Genomic DNA, 13758 nt, shown 5'->3' on the forward strand with positions numbered 1-13758 from the left:
GGTGGTAGATGGAATAGATACATACCGAGGGCAGGAGTTTTCAACTCGGATATAAAGGACTTCTAGGAAGTCCATGAGTGAGCTTCAAAAGATCTCCTAAATTTGCAAGCAAATTTTTAAGTGTATATTCTTGTATTTTTCTGGATAGAGACCCCATGTCTTTCAACAAACTCTCAAAAGGTATTAAGTCAAATAGTTCAATACTACACAACAGGAGGATTAATGACCATTGTAGAGGAACTGGTTGAATCTGGAAATTAAGTATCAATCTGCATAGGTATGGTGATTTCTTGCCTTCCAGAAGCCTAAGTGTAGGCATAGGAAATATTAACAGATTGATTCATGCTTGAGGTTTTATCATGTCCTAGTACCACGACCAAGAGAGTGGGAAAACTGAAGAAATTGGTAAGAGTATAGGTGAAGAAATTAAGCAACAGTCTTTAACTTGAGTAGGAAATAAAGTTAAAAAAGGGTGAAAAAAGAGTAAAAAAGTAGAGGGTTGTGGGGCATAAAGTCAAAGGGAAGTAAAGTAGGGCTGCATCGCAGAAGAAGAAAGTATCATCAGATTATGGATATTTAAACTTGAGAAACTGAGACACAAGAAGATTAAGTAACCTGGCCAAGATCATATAGCTACCAAGTGACAGAATCAGGACCCAACCTAGAGACTGAACTCAGTCATTCTGGCAATATAACACATTAAATAAAGAGAATATCAATAACATTTTTCCATCTTCATTATCATGCACACCACAATATTGATCTTAAACAACACCTTATTAATGTGTGCTATACAGTAAATTCCAGTTAACAGCTCTTGATTACTAGAGACTTTTCAAACATATTCTCCAACTGTAACCCTTTATTTCAACTATCTGGAAATGTTTTGCTTTGTTGTAGTTAATACATATGCTATAGAAGCTTTGTTCCTCCCAAGATTGTTCCTCCATAGACATAATCAATTCCTTTCTGAATTAATAACAGAGTTCTTGGTTGCTACTTTCCAAGTCCCACAAAAGTCCAGACAGACAGGGTAACTGAGTGCTTAAGACTGAAGCGGTCTTGATGAATATCTAATCCACTAGGCACAGTATATAGGTATGACTACTGCATTATCCATTTTAGCTCTGCCCACACTTCATGTAATCAGTCTTTCAGTTACCACTCAATGGAACAAAGACCAAAACATTCCATGCTGGAAAAGAACAACTTTGGGCAGTTAAAACAAATCCCACCAGTGTTTAATCTTAAGAAATTATAGTCATATGGTTGGTAAGAAGTGAAGAGCTGAACCTTGCCTCTACAGTTCCAGGTTCGATGACTATGTAGCATCTACCAGTTACTACACCACTGTGTAGATCCTACCAATGTTTAATCTTCATAAGAAACCCTGATATTTTGTTTCAACATTAAATGCTATCATATTTCATGAAGATGATAAATTCAAGCTATTTAAAATACTGAGCATATTGCTACAATATTATCACCTGAGGAAGTCTGGCCTGAAACTGCCCTATATCTCTTCAGACTTGGGAATCAAAGAATAGTGTTCACTGGTATAATCAGGACCACGAAGTAATGTTTTTAGGTAATCTCTTCATTTTAAAAGCTGACATGAACACCTTCCCTCTCAGCGGCCAACACACCTCAGTGCGGTGTGGAAGGATGTTGTGCTCAAGCTGCTCATTCTTCTGAGTGTCAAGTGCACAGTAAGATAACATAACCTGACTATAACATGGCCATGTTTTTCACTACTTCCCTTTCCACTCTGGCAAGACCATGAAATACTGCTATTTGTCAATTATTTTCTGTGAAGTGCCCTCTTTGCTGCATAAATGACTGAGACTCCATCTTATCTAACTGCAATGCACCTTTCCCAGTTTCTATGGCTCACAAAATAACCACCAGCTAAATAACAACAACAATAGCCACGATGATACAAATAAACCCTCTTCTTATGTGTCCCAACTCTCAAATGAGAAACAGAACAAAAAGTTGCCACGTTCTTCCCCACACAGGTTATAGTCATCCCTCAGCATCCATGGGGAATTGGTTCTAGGATCCCCTGCAGCTACCAAACTCTAGGGATGCTCAAATCCCTTATATAAATTGGCATAGTATTTGTACATAAACTATGCACATCCTCCTGTATACTTTAAAACATCTCTAGATTACTTATAATACCTAATACAATGTAAACACCATGTTAATAGTTGTTATACTCTGTTGTTTAGGAAATAATAACAAGACAAAAACATCTGTACATGTTCAGTAGAGATGCAATTATCGTAGGCCTAACTATGTTTTCTGTCAAGATTGACTGAATCCACAGATGCAGAATCCACAGGTACAGAGGGCCAACTGTAATTACTACCCAGATTCAGCCTCTGCATTTCAGTAATGTTACTCAATTGCAAAGCAAAATATCAGTTGGCATCTAACACCTGTGACAGTAATTGCTCAACACTTGATATTATGTCATATCCAGCAGACACATCTGATAAAGTAATTCTGCCAAACATATCTTTTGCTCTTTGCAAGTATGATATTCGTCATTACATATTTATGATTGTGATAGTTTTACAAACCTCTTGATAGTAGTATCAATTTTATGTTTCACTTGTGTTTTGAATAAGAAGTTCAACTCGATATCTCAATCGTCTCATCATTAGCAACAAAATTCATAAACATAACTCAGGACATTCCCTTTCATTGCCATTTTTTATGCAGTGCCCACGGATCTGACCCTGCCTCAGCTCGAGGGATAGAGAGTGGTTCTCATCCTGGATACATACAGAATCTGGGGACCTTTTAGAAAAAACTCTGATGCTGGCATCCTATCAAGGACCACTCCCCACCTCTGTCCCACCCACAAGCCTTCCAACACACACATCTCTCAGAAATGCTGGATGTAGAATCCACGTATGGTATTTTTTCAAATTCCCTAAGTAATTCTAATATACAGCCAGGGTTAAGAATCACTAATCTTTACCATGTAAATGGCAGAATTCCATCCCTGCCACAATAGTAGAGTGAGTTCAAGACACAGTGACAACCTTGAATTTTATTTAATGACTACGTGAAGATAAGTTCTCTTTCTTTCACTGTATGTAAAGGAGAAACCATAAAAGTCCCCTTGATTCTGGCATATACACTGTGACTACAAGGAAGAATAAGGCAGAGTAGAGGGTCAAAAAGGTAAGTTTTTGCAGCAAAGTGAATTGCTGAGTGAAGTCTGGCTTGAAGCTACTCTGTATCTTTCCAGACTTCATAAATACTCCTGTTTCCATGGTGAGACAACCACAGACACAGACCACTCAGATCTCCTTCAAGACAATCTGCTATAGAGAGCAGAGTTAACTATTATAACAGCCTCAGGTGCTGTCCCTTTGGATGCATGAGGACATTCGTCCCCTGGGGTGCTACCAGCTGTGACTGAACATGGTGAAGGTACGAATGTTGGTCTATTCCTGCCCAATGCAGGACCCTTCCAAAGGTATCCTCAGCTTGGGGACACATCACTGGCCTGGCTAAAACTCTCTTAATGCTATGCTGGAACCTAGACTCCTACCCAATTCTTCCTTCTCTTTCTCCTTTCATAGGGTCAAAACTACATTGTATCCGAAGGCCTTCCCTGTCTGTGCTTGCTCTTTTCCCCTTTATCTCTTTCACAGGAGTTTTCCCCTAATAAATTCTTTGCACATCTAATCCTGTCTTGGCATCTGCTTTCTGGAAGACCTGAACTAATAAAGATGGATTTTCTATTACTTTTGACCAAAGTATTCTGACTCCATTACGTAGAATACAAACTCGGCTGCTGTAATTAAAGACAAGTAAGAGGGACTTCAAGATAGAAGTTTATTTCTCACGCAAGAAGCATGCAATTTAAGAAGCTGATGAGGCAGTTCATGGTGTCAGAGACCCAGTCTATTCCCATCTTATGGTTCTGCCATTCTCAGTACACAGTCTCCAACTTATCTCTGTGACAACTTCTTTAGTTTCTGCTACCACGTATTCATTCCAGCCAGCAAGCTGGGAAGGGAGAAGGAAAAACGGAAAGGTACACCCTTTCCCTTTAACAGCAAGATTCCAAAGTGGCACCTATCACTTAAGTTCACATGGCCACATCCTGCTGCAATGGAAGCTGAGAAAGGCAATCTTTAGCTGCACGATCATGTCACAAACTAAAACTCCACTACCAAATGAAGTAGGGATATTAGGAAATTACTACCAGTCTCTCTACTACTATTCGCAATAAGTCAAAATAGTTAATCAGAGAGACCAATAGGTTCTGTCCAAAAATTATTCAAAAGCTTCAATGACTGCATGTTATTAGACCAAAATTTCAAAACAGACATCAGGAATATGTTTGAATCCATTGCTGACATTTTTAAAAAATACAATTCACTATCTTTTCTATTGCCATGCACAGCCTTTAAAAAGATAATTGCTAAGAATATAGTGATATTTTGTGATAATCATAATCACTCTCCTATTTAAAATATATATCAACTTTTCTCCTGAAACTACAAAATCCTTTATCCCCACAAAAGCACTCAACCATAAGATCAGAAACCACCAATAATTCATGGGCCACACTTTGCAAAGCAGTGGTATAATATTATTTTAATTCTAGAAATATATACTTAAAAAGAGAAAAGAAAGAAAAAAGAAGGAAAAGAAAACAGAAGAAAAAATAACTCTGGATCTTCAAATGAAAAGTTAGCAAGTACCTGGAGTTGACATCTCCATGTCCTAGCTGCCCATGCTGCCCATAACCAAATGTATAGACATCTCCATTTTCCATTAAAACCACTGAAACCAAAACACACAGCTTTATTTTTTCATTATATGCATTTTACATTTCTATCACAACTATACTAAAAGCAGTGTAATTTTCACTATTAAACATTTATAGCACCATTAAAAATAGGTAACTGAAGGACAAATTTATATTTAATGAGAAATTAATTTTAGTTCTGAAAAATATTTTTGTAGGTCATATAAATGTATAATTTTTTCATAATACATACTTAAAAATTCTTATAAATGCCATTTAATAACATTAATTCTTATTAACACACTGGTTCAGGTCAACTGTAAAATCTTCTTAATAATGAGTAACTACATATAAAATATTGTTCTCTCCCATCTAGGATAGGAGGTCTGCACAATTACATACAACATCAATGAAACAGCAGATCTTTAATGTCTGTTAATACCTTATCAAATAATCTTCAAGGAAGGAATTTAACATTTTTCATTTTTATAAAGGTTGAACAGTACAGCATAAGATAACCCAAATGCCAATAATTTACTAAGAATTTAATTATTTTCTACATTTTAAGAAAGTAAATTTGTTGACATACATTTATCACTGAACATTAACAAAATATGGGAACATGTTACAAAAACCACATTATTCTAGAATTGAAAGAGATTTAAAGGATTATTTCATCTTCCAGGATGTCTTGAATTATAAAAGAAGTTCATAGGAAGACAGACTAGAAGTTAGATCTCTAGACAAGTACCTGTTCCATCATGCCATAGTTGTTTAAAGAGGTTCTGTAATAAATACAAAGGTCTTACAGATTTGAGAGATTGCCATACTACAGCTTTTAACACACAGTTAACAGGCTATGTTCATGAAATCTGAAGAAATAAGTTATGGAGCACAACTGTAAAAACGCAGTTATACCCTAAAGTTCCAGCCGCTACCTGAATGGTGAAATCCACAGCTGACTTGGACTGCCCGGAGCTCACAGTCAAATCGCACAGAGCCTGGAGGGTATGTTGTGATTTTGCTTGCATCCTTTTCGCCTCTTTCTCCACTTCCATCTGCAAGTGTTATAATTTGTGAATTATGAATAATTAAGCCATTATTCATCTTCAAAATAAAAATTTAAATCAGTTTATTATGGAAGAACAAGAGAAAAATGTTAAAAGGAACAAGCAAGAAGAATCTGTAGCTGTTAGAAGTGATAGATCAAGAATCTACCTGCAAAGAAGCAATTTTGAAAAGATAGACTATATACTTCCATTTGCAAATATCACTAAATTAATAAAAACAGATAAAATCTGGTTATGGATACAACCTTATATAATAAACAGGTCATTAAGTTATAGAAATAACAAAATTTAAAATGTAACAGTTTATATGGGAAAATTTAGTTTGCATAAAAAATTACTGCATGCAAAGTCATTTAACAATTATTTTAAACTTAGTGATATTGTTAGTACTAGCCATTTTTTAAAAATTGCTAATGGATTCACAAGTGACTTAGATTTCCTAAACAGATCTTAGAAATGCTACACTGCCCACAAGTATTGTGAAACTCAACTGAACTTTTCAAAATGTATAAAGACCAAAGAGCTTTATTCAATATATTGCAGTTCAAAGGCCTATTCTTATTCATGTTTCCTGTGCCACCATCACCTTCAGCCATATTGCTTTGTGGTTTTCTCCCTGTCCCCAATCACTACCCTCAACCAAACCTTTTTTCTGCTTTCACTCCTTCTTTCCTCCTCCCGTCTTATAATTTCCTTCATTGAGCTTGCTTTAAGCCTTTTCTTTACCCCTGGTTTTTGCAATCCAACTTCGAATTTTCCAACAATTTAACCATAACATCAAAAACCACATTCCAGAATATAAAAATTTTTGTTTGGAATGTGTAAATAACAACTTACTTTTTCTAATCACAATGTACTTCTCCTATACATCACTAACATATGACCTTTATATCATCAAGATTCAAATTCCTTGTACACAGAATAAACGTAAATCTGGAAGGAATTTCACAAGTTCAACTAGTCTAAACCACTCTCGAGTGGTATAGCAACTCTAAACAAGTGTGTATTATATGAAGATACATGTGTGAATCTACAGACACACACTTTCTATCCTGTATTTTCATTGTGCATTTTAGAATGTTAAACAGAATAATATTAAATCATTTTGTGTTCTTTTTTTACCTAAACTTTAGTAACATCCAGGTGAGACAAAATCCACCTACATTATTACTTTCCTTTCCATAACTAAATGACTATGATTTCAAGAAGCCTGAAACTCTTTACGACACTAGGACAGTAAAACCTCACTAATTCGGAATAACATAGAACAGGTAGGCCTGTGTGGCTTACTGGAAACGTCTTAATCATACAGAACACTGAAGTAAAAATTCAGTTTTGTTACCTTCAAGCAGTACAGATTACAGATTAAACTAAATGCTACAATAAATAGAGTGTGGTTACCTACATTATATTTCAAAATAGGCCAATATTACATTTAAAATGTACCATAAACATAAAAGTCCTTTAACATACAAGAATTAACTGCTGGACCCAGAGGCTGAAGGCACGTTGAAGGAATCCTTCATTTCTTGAGCCCTTGGTTTGAAAAGCTAGTGATTTTAGACAGGTTTCCCCTTATAAGTATGACCCTGAAAATTCAGAGGAAGAAATTATTTTGAATTTTTTACTCAAAAAAGATCACAAATACTGCATCTCAAATATCATAAATTCAGAATTAGTGAGAGGTTTTACTATAATAGGATGAAGAATATAATTCCTCTTCTGTTAAATTATCTAATGTGGGTTTGCCAAATTAAATCAAAGAATGGATGGACTAAAAAAAACCAAAACAAACGAACAAAAAAACACAACATTTAGTTTCACTCCATCCAAAATAAAATATACTCAGTTCAAAGCCTCCTCATGTTGGAAAGATAGTGGAATGGTAAAAAAGGCCTACACACACACACACACACACACACACACACACACACACACACACCACACACACACACACACACACACACACATACATATCTTCCAAACACACACACACACACACACACACACCCCCCCCACACACACACACACCCCCACACACAAATACATATCTTCCAAAGTCTATTTAATAAGATGCCAGATGTAAAGAAATTTTACGGCTTTATCTCAATTGGTAAAAATGTCTATTAAAACCAAATGAGATTTAACATAGAAAATACATTGTGTTCGTATGATTCTGCCAGACTTAATTAAACATTTCAAGTATCATTCCACTTTATATAAATGTATTGATGCCTAGTTACAAGGTTTTATCTTTGAATTTAGCATTTTGTCTCCTCCCTTGAGTAGGAGATTAAATATAGGCATAAATCCCACAATAGAGACATAGCATCAAGGAAGGAGATTATTTTTAAAGGCTGGTAATTTACTGAATACAACCACAATGACTAAAAAAGTAGCAGCTATTATTTAGAGGTCAAAATAATACTAGAAACGTTTTGTTCATTGAAACAAACTGTAACTGTACAAAACAACTTCTCAATTATTATAGACAGTGAAAATTTTACAAGTAAAAAAATTGAGATGAGGGTCTTAATCATTATCAGCAGCAGTGGCAGAATTAAAATATATAGAATATATATATAAATCTGTATACGGTATTTGATGTCAAAAAATTGAGTATAATTCCTATAACTCAGACATTAACCAAAGTTTATCAAAGAAAAAAGGCACTTAGTAAGTGGTCAAAAATTCAGTGCAAATTCAAGAACCAGCAAGTGAATTCAGCAAGATTAATTCTGCTCAAGCTGGGCATGGTGTTTCACACTTGTAATCTCAGGGCTTTGGGAGGCTGAGAAAGGCAAATTACTTGAGCCTAGGAGTTCAAGACCAGCCTGGGCAAAATGGTAAAACTCTGTCTCTACTAAAAATACAAAAAACTAGCTGGGTGTGGTGGTGAATACCTGTAGTCCCAGCTACTTGGGCGGCTGAGGTGGGAGAATCACCTGAGCCCGGGAGGTCAAGGCTGCAGTGAGCCGTGATCATGCCATTGCACTCCAGCCTAGGTGATAGAGTGAGACCCTGTCTCAAAAAAAAAAAAAAAAAAAAAAAAAAATCTGTTCAAGCTCATTATTCAGTAAAGTGTTAATAAGCAGCAATAAGACCAAAGCTGAGATCTATATAAAAAATTAAACATTGTCAATAAAAAATTGACAGATGTGAATAATCTTATAATTGGCCATTTAAGTATGAGCACATCTGTATTTTCCCTAAGATGAATATGGTGTGTGTGTGTGTGTGTGTGTGTCTGTGTGTGCGTGTGTGTGTGTGTGTCTACCATGTAACACTGAAACTACAGTAGCTACAAAGCCTTGGCAACTATGTAACTAAAATATTATATGTATGTACACATTATATATAATTATATACACATATTTGGATACACAGAGAAAAAGAGGGTTCAGTATCTAAGGGACCCTTAACTTCTAATTTTAATTTTTACTAAAATCTATACTTTTGGAGGGTAATCCTACAGTCATGCATATAACAGAAACTACCACAGAACACAGTGAGTACTTTGAGCAAAATCATTAAAACAAATCACCAAGGACAAAAGTAGTTGCAATTTACTAAGCACTTGCTGTGTGCTAACTGAACACTGTAAACAATTAAATACCACAGTGGATGAGTGCTTGGGAGTACTGGAACTTAAGAACTTGGACTGGAATCTGGGCTCTACCGCTTGCTAGATGTATGACAATTGGACATTGGACCTTCTGGTCCTAGCTTTCCTATCTATAATATAGCAACAATGATATATAACTCATCAGGTTGCTATGAGAATTAAACAAAATATGAAAAGTGCTCAATCAACATTTACTATTGTTGCTTTCTTTAATGAATAAAGCAATCTGATAATATAGGTATTCTTTGTCCATCTTACAGATGAAAAACCTAAAGCTTGAAGGGTTAAGGGGTTAAGTAACCAGCCCAAAATCATAAATGGTAGAACAAATTTAGAGTTTGATCATAAATAAGGCTCATGCATTTTACCACCACCAAATGGTTGAAACCTTAAATCCTTTGTAAAAATAAACTATGCATTTAATAAATCTCAAATATTGTACCTTTAAGATAATTCTGAAAGAGAAAACAAATAATTCAATTCAAAATATTAAAGCTAGTATTCATGGAGGATTTATATATGCAAAGACTACATATGTGGGTGTGCAAAGATTACACACATATATTTTAATCTTCATAGCAACACAATCAGTTAAGAATTACTATTCTTTTTAAAATAAGAAAACTGAAGCCAAAGAGATTAAGACATTTTGCACAGCCATGTAGTTCTAGTAAATGACAAATTCAGAAATAAAATTGAAGCCTAATTCCAAAGGCTATAATATTTTCATCACACTGTACCATTTCCAAACAGAAAGTAAGTGTAAAATAGACTCAGATGTTTATCAGTGTGCCTTCAATTTTCAAATCAGTCATTTTAAAATAGATCTTAGAACTATCTCTAAAACAATTCAGATGTTCCTATGTACACTATTAACACATTTTTCTGTGTAAGGTACTGAATAGCTGAAACAAATGTTAATTCTGCTTCAAATACAGTTTATGGGCACATTTTAGAATAATTTACTGTATTTTATAAGAAATTTTACTTATTGATTCAGTCTATATACTCTATTTTGCCTTTAGTCAATATCTGCCTGCACAGGATGAATTCTGACCTTCTCTGAATTTTCTCCAATCACCCAGAAGTTCTCCAACTTTCCATCTTAGAACTTAGTCCTGTTAACAATGAATCCACAGTTCTTACTCTCCATACACCCTCACAAAAAAGTCACAGTCTAAAAAATTTTAACTATTACCATCCTATAATTTGTACCAACATAATTAAATGTAGGATAGAACACAGCAATCAATACCATAAACTTCTCAGTAGATAAACTAGAAGATAAACTGGGTAAGGTGAAGAGAAAAATATATGCAGAAAAAATATTTATTAAAAGACTATGAAAATATGTACAGGTTGAGCATCCCTTATTTGAAATGCTTGGGACCAGAAGTGTTTTGGATTTTGGATTTTGTTCAAATTTTGGAATATTTGCATATACATAATGAGATATCTTGGGGATGGGACCCAAGTCTAAACATGAAATTCATTGATATTTCATATACACATTACTCACATAGCCGAAAAATAATTTTATGCAATATTTTAAATAATTTGGTACATGAAAATTTGTATCCCTGCACTATCAGAAAGCAAAGGTACCTCAGCCACCCAGCCACCCATGTAGACAAACTGTGATTGGTGTCACCATCATGCTGTGCATGGAAAAGCTTTATCACAGCTGAAGACGGCTGAGAGGATTGCTTTCACTTAAGGACAGAGTAAGTTGTGTGCTGGGACTGCAACCTGTTACAGGAGGTCAGGTGTGGAATTTCCCACTTGGGGGCTTCATGTTGGTGCTCAAAAAGTTACAGATCTTGGAGCATTTCGAATTTTCAAATTAGGGATGTTCAACATGTCGTAAAAGTAAAAGCAGTGAATGGAGAGACAATTAAATGACAAGACAGTGAGTGTAAATGGTTAGTGGCTGGAGGGAAATTAGTGAGCAGTAAATTAATACTCTTCACAAAAAAATAGGGTACCAACTGATAAATTATTACTTGCATTGTAAATGTATTTGGGGAGTAAAAAGATAAAACTATCTCACTCTATAAAACCCTAAAATCCAATAAAACTGGTCCTACACTGTGATATTACAAAGTAGGTCCTTACAGAGTGGTTACAAGTATACAAAGAAACTTGTTATAAAGTAACCCCATGACAAACAAACTTGAAGACTAGCTATCATTGAATAATTTGTTTTTTTTCACTGCAACCTCTGCCTCCCAGGCTCAAGTATTGTTCTCGTGCCTCAGGTTCCTGAGTAGCTGGGATTACAGGCATGTGCCACCACACTGGGCTTATGATTGTTATTATTATTATTTGTATTTTTAGTAGAGATGGGGTTTCGCCATGTTAGCCAGGCTGGCCTCGAACTCCTGACCTCAAGTGATCCACCCCCTCAGCCTTCCAAAGTGCTGCAATTACAGGCGTGTGCCACTGTGTCCAGCCTCACTGAATAATTTCTATAGCCAATCATTATGTGACATTGGGAAAAGTCTGCTTTAAATATGTAACCTTGGTCTTCATTTAATGTTTCATTCAAAAATCTGGAAAGGGTAAATAAAGATACTTGTCCATGAGATACTAACATGGAGCTGAAAAGGTTTTAAACTGTTTCATGAAATGTGAATATTTAACCTCAGTTAAACTATTGGGAAAACTTCACTTTCATATATTTGGGGGAAGAAAGAAACTGAAAAAATCTGTTCTAATTGTGACATAGTAGAAATCATAAGAGATCACACATTCTGGCAATAACAATTTCATTGCATACCCCAAATATTATTCCTTATATATGTATCTTCTCTTTTTGGAATCAGCTGTCTTAGGTTGAAAATTCCTTAAATATTTATGGCATTGTTAGAGCACTCAGTAAATAAACTAATCACAAATTTTACTGTGGTTAATTGCATTAGATTTAAAACACTATTTTTATTTCTGCAGAGTATATCTTAAGTTGTGCTCTATTTACACCTTTACTAAAGATGAGTTTTGTCTATTTTGTTTATGTTTTTGTTTTGAGTGGCAAACTGACAGACTGAAAGAGGCAAATAAAAATAAAGTTGATTATACTGTACTGCCTATGAAATTTTTTTAAATTAGACTATGACAATTTTGCAGCAAAAAAAAGAAAAGGATCCAAACATTAATTAGGTTAATTTGTCTACATGGAAAGCATGTTTTTAAAACTTCCTACTCTATTTTGCAGGATCTATCTTAGGCATTTAAGTTGTGCTAGCTAAGGAAGAGCACTGGTTCAAAGGCCAGGATACAAGGCAAAAATTTTATATAAATTTATAAATTCCTTGTATTAAATGCTTTTCTGATCTTAGCTGACCCATAATTTGTGGTTTACAAGAAAATAAGCATGCTTTAAGAATATATTTAATTAACCCAGAACTCTGAGGTCTCAAAGGACAACACCAAGCTAGATTCCTACTTCCTCACAGACTAGGATAGCCCTCCGACCATCACCAGAGACTAGAGAAAGTCTTCATGATTCGTGCTTTGCTTGCACTTATATCTACTTAACCCACAACCATCAAATATTTGTATATTCATTTGTTGTATATATAAACTTAATTAATAAACAGTGGAAAAGTATAATGGCAGTCTTATTATCATCATTTAATATACCGAATTTAGTAATATTGTTCATCCTAAAGCATATAAACAGCATTCAAAAAAGAATTGTAAAAGGCCAGATCACAGTCATTAAAGAGCAAATAATAAAGGATGTAAGATAGAAAGCAATAATTATTTTTTCCACCTTCCCTTAACTTTTTGAAATTTGAAAAGAAACGGACAAGGAAAAGATATACTGTAAAATATATCCTTTATGAAAGCTAACGACAACAAAAAAAGAAACAAGAAGCATGACAGTCACTGACAAACGGTATCACTTTCAGCATGTTCTTTCTCCTCAGGCTACATCATGACAGAAGCAAAGTAGAAGAATCAGGTTTGTGCATTTTCCCAGAGACAAAATTCAAATGAGTGGAAGAAAGTGGGAAAGTATCCCACCTAGGTGATAAGGAAGACCAAATACCTTTGTGCTTGTCCCGTTTATGCTTTAGCTGTGCTGGATGGGATCTGAGTCTGGCTAGAGCCTGTTCTCGATGGTTCATAAAAATAGGACCAGCAAATACAAGGGGGCCTGAGGAGAAACATTTTGTATGTGCATAGAAAAACTCACAAAATGAAAACACTATAATGAACAAAAAATAATTCAAACTAAAAAGCATAAAAATTTATTCTTAACGGTTTTGGACATTATA

The 13758-nt window shown here is 34.9% G+C and overlaps 1 protein-coding gene across 28 annotated transcripts in view; it reads right to left on the reverse strand.

The window, feature by feature from the left end:
- MYCBP2 (MYC binding protein 2) overlaps positions 1-13758 on the reverse strand; it is a 275983-nt gene that overhangs the window by 169003 nt on the left and 93222 nt on the right. For 27 of the 28 annotated variants that reach the window (XM_063650974.1, XM_054446938.2, XM_054446937.2 and 24 more), the window contains exons 18-20: positions 13530-13637; positions 5719-5838; positions 4734-4815 (exon numbers count right to left, since the gene is read on the reverse strand). In XM_063650974.1, the coding sequence (XP_063507044.1) occupies positions 4734-4815; positions 5719-5838; positions 13530-13637 (310 nt within the window). The remainder of the gene's footprint in view (positions 1-4733; positions 4816-5718; positions 5839-13529; positions 13638-13758) is intronic. The other variant, XM_063650979.1, reaches the window with a different exon arrangement.

This window comes from Pongo pygmaeus, chromosome 14, assembly GCF_028885625.2.
Source record: "Pongo pygmaeus isolate AG05252 chromosome 14, NHGRI_mPonPyg2-v2.0_pri, whole genome shotgun sequence".
NCBI classification, from domain to species: Eukaryota; Metazoa; Chordata; class Mammalia; order Primates; family Hominidae; genus Pongo; species Pongo pygmaeus.